General features: G+C 42.2%; 1 protein-coding gene across 3 annotated transcripts in view; it reads right to left on the bottom strand.

The window, feature by feature from the left end:
- Positions 1-2,238: 2,238 nt before the first annotated feature.
- The window catches only part of ELF2 (E74 like ETS transcription factor 2), a 39,347-nt gene continuing 32,421 nt past the window's right edge, over positions 2,239-9,164 (bottom strand). For all 3 annotated transcript variants that reach the window (XM_071555730.1, XM_071555732.1, XM_071555731.1), the window contains 4 exons: positions 8,409-8,495; positions 5,270-5,462; positions 4,539-4,892; positions 2,239-3,952 (listed from right to left, as the gene is read on the bottom strand). In XM_071555730.1, the coding sequence (XP_071411831.1) occupies positions 3,325-3,952; positions 4,539-4,892; positions 5,270-5,462; positions 8,409-8,495 (1,262 nt within the window). In that variant the 3' untranslated portion in view covers positions 2,239-3,324. The remainder of the gene's footprint in view (positions 3,953-4,538; positions 4,893-5,269; positions 5,463-8,408; positions 8,496-9,164) is intronic.

Here is a 9,164-nt window from a genome sequence, read left to right as displayed (position 1 = left end):
TAAGCCAGGGTCAGCTCCTGTTAGTGCTTGGATGGGAGACCTCCTGGGAATACTGGGGGCTGTAGTTCTAGTCCTGAGGACTTCACTGCCACTGTCCAAGCTCACTCGGCTGTGGCAGACGGACCTTAGGACTTTAAACGGTGGGGCCAGTTCTGTGCATGCTGTGCCTCACCTAAAAAATCCACTGTGCAGGCTGGAAGGGCACACCCACGTGGGGAGAGCCCTTCCCAAATCTTTGTTTGCAAAGCCTGGCCATGACTTGTAGCCAGCAGCTACATTTAAAAACATGAGTACAAAGGCATACATGGAAAGGTTGACAAAATCTTCACTGTTTGAAGTCAGGTTAAGTTCCCTTTCCATTTCAGTTATGGCACACCCTCATACAGACTGAGGTTCTCACCAACTTCTGTTAAATGTCCTCTGGCAGCCGGTATTATATGCTCCCCCCTGGGCAGCCAGGGGAGAGAGCCAAAGGATCATCACCAGTTCCATGGCAAGACACAGCACTGACAGCAAAAATGCCTCTGAGGACAGCTCTGAGCTGACTATCCCACGAGTAGTAGAGAGGTGTGCCGCCATTCCTTTCATTTTTGCCATGATGCAATGAAGTCTTGGCTCTAACTTAAGAGAAGGTGGTCATTGGCTGGAGCTCTTTATCCATTTCCAGGAAAATAGTTTGTCCCCATTTGACTTCCACTGTATCTAAATTTGGTTTTGGAAAGGTTTTAATTACAAATACTCAAGGCAGACATTTCACACTCTGAGATGCAGCATCTCTTTCACGCATGATCAAGTAACAGCCATTTAGAAAAGGATTTCTTATAGACAAGACTGACAAATGTAGGTTTAAAAACACTATTACTTTTCTCTCATCTTTTGGCTCTGATTTGTTCCACCCGCCTCTCCGCACACTGCTCCATTTCTTACCTAGAACATTAATGCCTCCCAGTCTACCAAATTAATTGAGCCATTGCCCAACTTTCCCTTTCTGTCCTACTCCTTCCTAAGCAACAAAAGCTCTCTTCTTTCTCCTACATTTCCTCCTCTGAGGGGGTCTTTGTCTTCTACCTCAGGCCAGAAACACAGCTCAGGTGTAACCACCTTTGCTTCTTTAGGTTGCAGCTGGTGGGAGAGATTGGCTGTCTTCTATGCCACGCTTTACCAGCTTCACTTCTTCATTCCTTTAACTCCACTTCCCTGCTTAAATTATGAAAAAGAATACGTTTTCCCAAAGACTTCCAAAGTTCCCCATGTGCTGGCCTGCCTGTATGGAGCTAGTCCCACATTTCTTAAGGAAAGAACTGGGCTTACTGCTAGGACTCTACAACTAACTTGGTTTTCACATGTAAGCATTTCATTCTGGTCTGCTTTATCAAGACCTCAGTTCCAGCTATCTGTTGCAATTGCTCCGTCAGGCATGAAGTTCTTAGATGGTCATTTGTACTTCAACCATTTCAAGATTACCAGTGTTCCTGCTCTGAACACTTTCCAGGGCATATCCCTAGGAAGTGGGGCTCCACTGGGCACCTGGCTACCCACAAGCTGATGTGCCAGTGTGGTTCCCATGAAAACAGGGAAAGCTCCCCTGCATCTATTTTAAGCCATGCATGTGGACTGCAAACATGGAGCAAATATCCCTGCACTGTGTGTTCTCACACCAGCTTTATCCTGTAGCAATGTATGATGATACATGTAACTTCAGTGCAATGCTAAGTGGAAAACCTATTCAGGACTTCCTTCATTCCGACAAAAAAGTCATGTAGTTGAGTTTAAGCCACCAAGTTGAAAATGTCAATGGCAACAACATCAGAAGAATCAGCAGTTTCTACCTACCAGTACTTTCAGCCTGCTTCTATGAGATCATCACAGATTAGTACACTGCTCATTTCCACCCATCCTTTGCAGTGCAACCTTAGAAAACAGGTGTAGCTGGAGGGGCAGCTGGGTCACTCAGAGAGCTCATGTGTATGCTCACCACCCTGAAAAGTGTAAGAGAACTAAACCTCTGTCAGAAGTCACCTCACCAGCTACCATAAGCTTCACAGATATTTTAACAAAAAACCATTTCAGTGTACTGTGTGAGAGAGCTGGTCACCCATTCAGAGTAGTGAGGAGTTCCATAATTTCATGCTATATCACCTATCTTAGGCTGAATGCCTGGAAGATTTCAATTAAGCAGAAAAGAAGGTTAATAGGTTGAAAGGAAAAAGTAAAAAATAAAAAGCAGACCAAACACCATTAAATTTTGTTTCTGTATTTCAGTAAAACCTACTTGAATACACTTTGAAACAAGAGTACAACAAAATAGAATATACTTCAAATGTTGAATATACAAACTATTATAGTTCGTTCTGAACACTGGTACTTCCCTCTTAACTTCAACTAAAAAAAATTTACAGGTTTAGAACTACCTGACAAAAGCTCATGCTGGGCGTGACCTTTCAAGTGACAGAGTAGAGCTGAAACTGAAATGTATGCACAGATGTCAAGGCTAAGTGAGAGACACAGGCATGTTAAAGCAGAAGGCAGAAAACCTGCTGCTAGTTTGTCCATGATTAAGAAATTTAGACAGACTTTTAACTACCATACAAAATATGTTACATGTCATTCTATAACAATACTGTGCTACGTACAAGGTTTTTAAAAAATTTGTTTTAATAAAAAAGCTTTACACAAACAAGCCATTAGCTTATTTCAAGAAAGATAACAGAAAATCAGTCTAAGGCTTTCATTTTTGAATCTGCTTAAGCTGTATGATACAAAAATCCCTCTAGGTCTCTGTCTTCTTTTAGAAGCTCTTTAATCTCCTTTATTTCACTTTCTACAATGCCTAGTATAGCTGAGTTTTTCACATAGCACCAGTTGAGTACTGTGGGCACAGTAGTAATCGCTGGTATGCACATAAACTGCATCAAATTTGCCATTTGTGTAACAATGAGACTTTCCTCTCCCCTTGAAAACTAAAAACCCAGGCAAACCTCTCACACAGCTCTTTTAGTGTTCCAGGTCTTAGTGTAACTTGGTAACCAGTAGCGTAGTGAATAGTTTGGTCCCTTTTCAGTCCCTCTATCTTTCCTTCTCCATAGGTTCAGCTGTTTCCCAACTGGAAGAGGCAGGTTTTGTCAGCATATCAATGTGGTTCAATTCCCACTGAAACACGGGAAAATAATTCTGTTTTTCCAGTAAGTCTTCAACATATGCATGTTTATTAACATTCCAAAACTCTCCTTTTTGATTGGTAGTGGCATTCACATCCCTCCCCCAATTATGTCAGCATATTCAAAACCGTTACAGTCTAGGTCCATGCTGGAAGCAGCCTATTCTTCATTTCTCACACGTTATGATTCCTTCTGTTTGTATTGTTACAGGAAGGGCAATAGCTGAGGGTGTGCTAACTACTACTACGTGGGTCACAGTCTTGCTTCCATCTGCCGGCTTCTCTTCTTTTACCAGCTGCAGTGGTTTCACTTCACATTCCTGTTTTGAAGCTGTTGTGTCTGATTGAACTTCTGGACTTTTTAGAACTGCACTAATCACCCTGGGAGGAGTCTGGCCAGAGGCCTGCTGAGCAGGCACTGATAGTCTCATTACTGGTGTCCCATGAGCTATAGACACCGGGGTTAGTGCTCTAACAGCCAGTGGGGCTCCCACAATGTTAATACTTCCTGATCCAGACAGGCCCGTTTTTGTTTGTAACTGACACTGCGTAAGTTGCGTGGCAGGGATTGTAATGATTTTGGCAGGCTGCATTGTGATTTTGTCTCCATTTTCAGCAGAGCTTGGCATCACAGTAGGGATTGTCTGGATTACTACCTTTGGAGTTGTTGCTGTTGTTGGACTTGCGCTGGTCACTAATGGTGACCCTGTGTTTACTGACTGCACTGCCACGGTTGAGATTTTCTGTCCCAGAGGGGTCATGACAACAGGCACTTGCATCGCCACACGAACAGTCCTACAAAATAAAGGAAGATGGTGTGTTTACGCCAAAACACAGGGCACCATTACAGGTGACAACAGAGACAGAAAAATCTAGAATATACAGATTTTTCATTGGTTTTGAAAAAAAAAAAAAAACCCCAAAGGTAAAAAAAAAAACAAAACAACAAAGAAACCAAAAAAACCCCCACCCCACAAATGAGCAAACAAAAAACCCAAGTCCAAACCTTTTGTACACACAGCAGTAGGACTTTGGAAATTTCGCAGCATTCGTCTTTTTTCCCCTCCCTCTATCTACATCATTTTAAAACATGCACGAGGGCAAGCATATTGCCAGTTGGCTCTGATCTCATAAACCAGACTTTCATAGGATTCTAGCATGGTCTAGTGGAAGGTGCTCCTGCCCATGGAGAGGGGTTGGAACTATATGCTTTTTAGGCCCATCCAACCCAAACCATTCCATGAGTTTATATGTTACACTGCTACTTGCAGATCAGAAACTATTTCCAACATTCAAAATATAAAGAAAAAAACCTAGAAGACTGCTTCCTAACAAAAATCCTGCTTAAGAAATGACAAGCCCCAGCCACACCAATACACACCTGGGAGTTGTCGTTGCTGGGACAGTAGTAGTGGTGGTTGAGGGCCGAGATGAGGATGTATCATGCGCTGGTGAGGCCACATTCACGACTCTGGTGACTGCTTTTTCTGCTCTGGTACAGCTTAACTGAGAGGAATTTTTCCCCCCACGTGCAGAGCTTGCTGCTTTTAAAAGGTTTTCTGCAGATAAAGACACTCTTTCCAATGACTTTTCATCTGCAGGCATTGACAAATCTTCATTGCAGGACTCACTCTTGTCATCATCTATGACAACGATGTTTTTTGGCATCTCCTTAAACTGATACACAAGCCTCTGTCCCTCCACTTTTGCCAGGATTCCTCTCTGATAGTAGTACCTGCAAGAAAAGTACAACCAAGTAGTAAGCAACGCAGTGACAGATTTTAAGGAAAACCTCATTTTGTATTAACAAGAAAGCCTGAAGCAACTACAGTAAAAACCAGTGTGAAGAAGTGTGGAAAGAAGCTGGCAGAACACACTGGCAAAGGATCTGAAGGATCTACCTGAAAAAAATATCTGATCTTTTAAATGCATGCTTTAGGAATTAAATTGCAAATCAGACAGAAACACAAAAAGCAACAGGGACTGCAAGACTGAAGGCTAAGTCAGCAAGAGGGCAAAGCTTTTAAATTTCAGAACTGTTCTATTTCTAAAGGCAAAATTAAGAACCAGATTTCAAATTATAGTAGGCAACAAGGATCTAAGAATTTTTACCTCAGAGCTCTTCCCATAGTCTCATAGTTCATGTCAGGTTTGTTTTTGTGTTTTCCCCAGAGTTTGGACACAGCTTTTGAGTCCACAAGTTTAAAGATTCCCTTCTCTCGCTGAGTCCATTTAATGTATCGAGGACAAGTGTTTTTGTCCTGGAGAAGGTCCAGAAGGAACTCCCATAAGTACGTTGTATTTCCTATAATCAGAAATCATTTAAACATTAGAACATCATTTTTAAAGACAACAGAAAGTTCTCCATATTTAGATAACTCTGAGTGACGTGCACTACAAGGAACGTTACACAGAGGATGGCATGTAATGTCACCTGCACATACTCATTCATTCCCTTAAGTTTAGTAAAGCTTCCATAAATATTTACATTCTCAAAGGAGCTAAACCAAGTGATCCGCTATACAGAAGAGGAGCCTGTTCAATCCCATATTCATTCTCAGTTTTTGAAAAGAAGCGTGGGAGGGTGTTCCAAGTCACTGAAACCTACAATCTGTTCAACAGGACGAGAGCTCATAATTTTCTTCTCATATTTGATTAAACAGGGCATGAAAATGCCAGTATATTTTATGACACTGAAAGACAGGAGGACATAAGTAATTTTCAAAAGGCACACAACCTGCAGTAACAAACCACTTCAACTGTGGTGAAGTTTATCCACAATCTGGAGCTCTCACACTGATGAGTGACAGCCCCAAGTCCTGACTCTTCCCAAATATATGGTGCAAAGTGACCAACATCCTTCTAGACGCAAAGCTGGTCCAACTTCTTCACAGCAAGTATTCACATGGCAGAAATCCCATATACCTTTCTGTAGTTAGGGGGATGTAAAATGAAGCCAGTCTAAAGAAAAATTTAACACACTTCTCAGGTATTGAAGAGATGTAACCACTTCCACTTGGACAAGTCCCAAGACAGGGTTTATGACAGTGACTATCAGGATGGCACAGAACATAACATGGGGATTTTCTGCACTCTGACTAGACCAGCTGCATCCAGGCAAAGGCTAAGGGAAGCAAAAGAAAAAAGCAGATCACCTCCCAACTTGTACAGCTGGAGAAGACCCCTCACATTTCTGAGCAGGGAGAACTACAACCGATCTACAATAATAACCTCAGAACATTAATCCCAATTCTTCACTTCCAGGGAGTGACAGGGACCAAGTTTTGCGTGTCCGTATATGAAAAAACATCTTTAATTCCTGAGATTTAGTGGCCTAGCATAGAACTTGTTATACCATGCTGAAGACAACTGAAATACATTAAGGCAGCTTCAGGACCACTGCCACAGACTTCAGGAACTCTCACAGTGTGTGCAGAACTGGCCCTACCGTTTAAGTCCCAAGGTCCATCTGCCACGGCCGAGCGAGCTTGGACAGTGACAGGGAAGTCTTCAGGACTGTCACAGCACCCGGTACTAACCGGGGCTGACCCTGCTGAGCATCTGAGATGTGACGGGATGGGATGGCAGGGAGGCATTGAACTGCCAGGGGACGGTCCCACTGAGACTCGAACTCACGACCTTGGGATTCAGAGTCCAGAGTGCTCTCCTTTACACCACGGGACTGCCCTGCACTCTGACAATACTGAACTCTAGAATAAATTCTGGTTTTCCAAAAACCCACTGCAGACGAAATAGCCCATATTTGCAAGTAATTTTTTTAAGTAAGTGACAAAAATTAAATCCAGTAACAAAATGTTTTGCAGGACATCAAATGAGACTGTATTAAGAAAAAAAATTACTTTATTCCAGCAGTAGTGTAATATATGGAATGAGACACTTGTGAAAACAAAAGACATAAGTAGGTCGTTATGAGGGTCCATGGAAACACAATTAATTTTAAAAAAAAGAAAAAGGCAAAAAAATCCTCTCAAAACCAGAAAGCAGTACTATTTCCCACTTGGTAAACAGCTAGAGAGTAAAATCACCAGTACAAAAACTAGAAGAGACAGAAACACAGGCCTCCTCTTTCAAAGCTATTTGTGCAGCAAACCAGGACCTGGGACAATTTACATGTGCTCTTCAGGTAATGGAAAGCCGTAATAGTAAAATCTGATTCAGAAAGAAAGCTAAGAACAATTTAGAGAATTAAACAAGATATACTTTTAAATATAGCAGATACAAAATCTGTGATCTTCACTCAAGTCCACTCCTACACCAAATCCAGAGACAGCAACAGTGGGCATTGCAGGGAAGTTCAATTCCTGTTTGCACTGGTTTCCATGAGCTAACATCTGCAGGATGTCAGTCCCATTCTTCTTTGCCCTACTGACAAGTGCGGTGACTCAGGAGCTGCAGCCAGATAAGGAATTATGTAAACAGCAGAGACCTTGCTTTCAAACAAATCTCAAAATAATAGTGGAGCTGACCACGGCACACTCTTTCAGCTGGTATGCTGCCACTCCAAGTCACTAAACTTGGTTATTCCCAGCCATAGCAAAACCTCCAAACAACTTGCAGTGCAGTTAAGTGGGAAAGAGATCCAGAGTTTTCATCTATAACCAGGGGAAGAGCTAACACACTGCACACCAACTCAAAGACAACCTGTGAGCAAATGTCCCAATCTGTCTCCCTGCTGAGTCTTGGAATCCAAGAAAAAAACCCACTATTTATCAGGGGAAACATCAGGAAAGTAGGACTCTCCAGCACAAAATGCCTCACTCAACCAGTACAGAAACACACCATCATTTAGTTTTCCCCTTAAACCAAACTGAACCTACTAGTCAAAGAATATATTCCCATTAGTTTGTGAATCATCTAACATATGATGGGAACGTCATCACCATTCCGAATGCTCACGTGCTGCCACTACCTGAGAACAAGTAGTAGCTTAATAAATTATGTGTGTAGCACTAACTGACACACAGCACAAAAGACATCCCAAGTCAATAAATACAAAGCAAAGCAAATAAACTGAGAAAGCTCATTAACTGCAGAGGGTACTACAGGGCACTTCCAGCACACATCCTTGTGCTAGATCTTGTACAAACAAATTTGAAGATATCAAATAAAACTCTAATAAAGTCAGTACAAACTTGTCCACCAAATCTTTAAAGATGTATTTCCTGTCACAGGTGCCCTGCACATACACTGCATAGTTTTTAAAAAAGACTTGATAAATGGAAAAATATACCTTTGCCTTCTCTAGGTTTCTTCTTTATACCCAGATCTGGAGACCCATCAGCTAGAGCCGACTGTTGGGTCTTGGGTTTACGGCCAGCTGCACATTAAAACATGGAAAAAAGAAGTATTAGTCACATGCACAGTGAAAGTGTTTTATAGTTTTACTTTGCTGAAAGCAGCAGCTCACATATTTTCCCCCTGCTTTTTCCTTGCTAAAGATATGGATAAACTTAAATTGTTAGATAACTACTGCACCACCAGTTTAATCAATCATTTGGTTGCTGACTTCACAGGCAGATTTACCTAATTTTCAGGTAAGTTAATGGCAGGTCAAGTAAGCACCACATTTCAGACAGCAGTAGTTACACACCACTGAAGTCCTCTTTGAACCTCTATCCTTCCTCCACTTGGTGTTAAAACGACAACAACAGAGAAACTGTTTCATAGAATCCTGGAATCATACAATGAATTGGGTTGGAAAAGACCTCCGAGATCATCAAGTCCAACCCTTGGTCCAACTCCAGTCCCTTTACCAGATCATGTGCCACGTCCAATCTCAGTTTAAAAACCTCCAGGGATGGGGAATCCACCACCTCTCTGGGCAGTCCATTCCAATGCCCGAGCATTCTCTCTGGAAAGAATTTTTTCCTGATATCCCACTTAAATTTCCCCTGTCAGAGCTTAAGCCCGTGCCCCCTTGTCCTATTGCTGAGTGCCTGGGAGAAGAGACCAACCCCCACCTGGCTAGAACTTCCCTTCAGGTAGT

This window comes from Pithys albifrons, chromosome 5, assembly GCF_047495875.1.
Source record: "Pithys albifrons albifrons isolate INPA30051 chromosome 5, PitAlb_v1, whole genome shotgun sequence".
NCBI classification, from domain to species: Eukaryota; Metazoa; Chordata; class Aves; order Passeriformes; family Thamnophilidae; genus Pithys; species Pithys albifrons.
The sequence above is the reverse complement of the archived record's forward strand: the minus strand, read 5'-3'. Positions and strand labels throughout refer to the sequence as shown.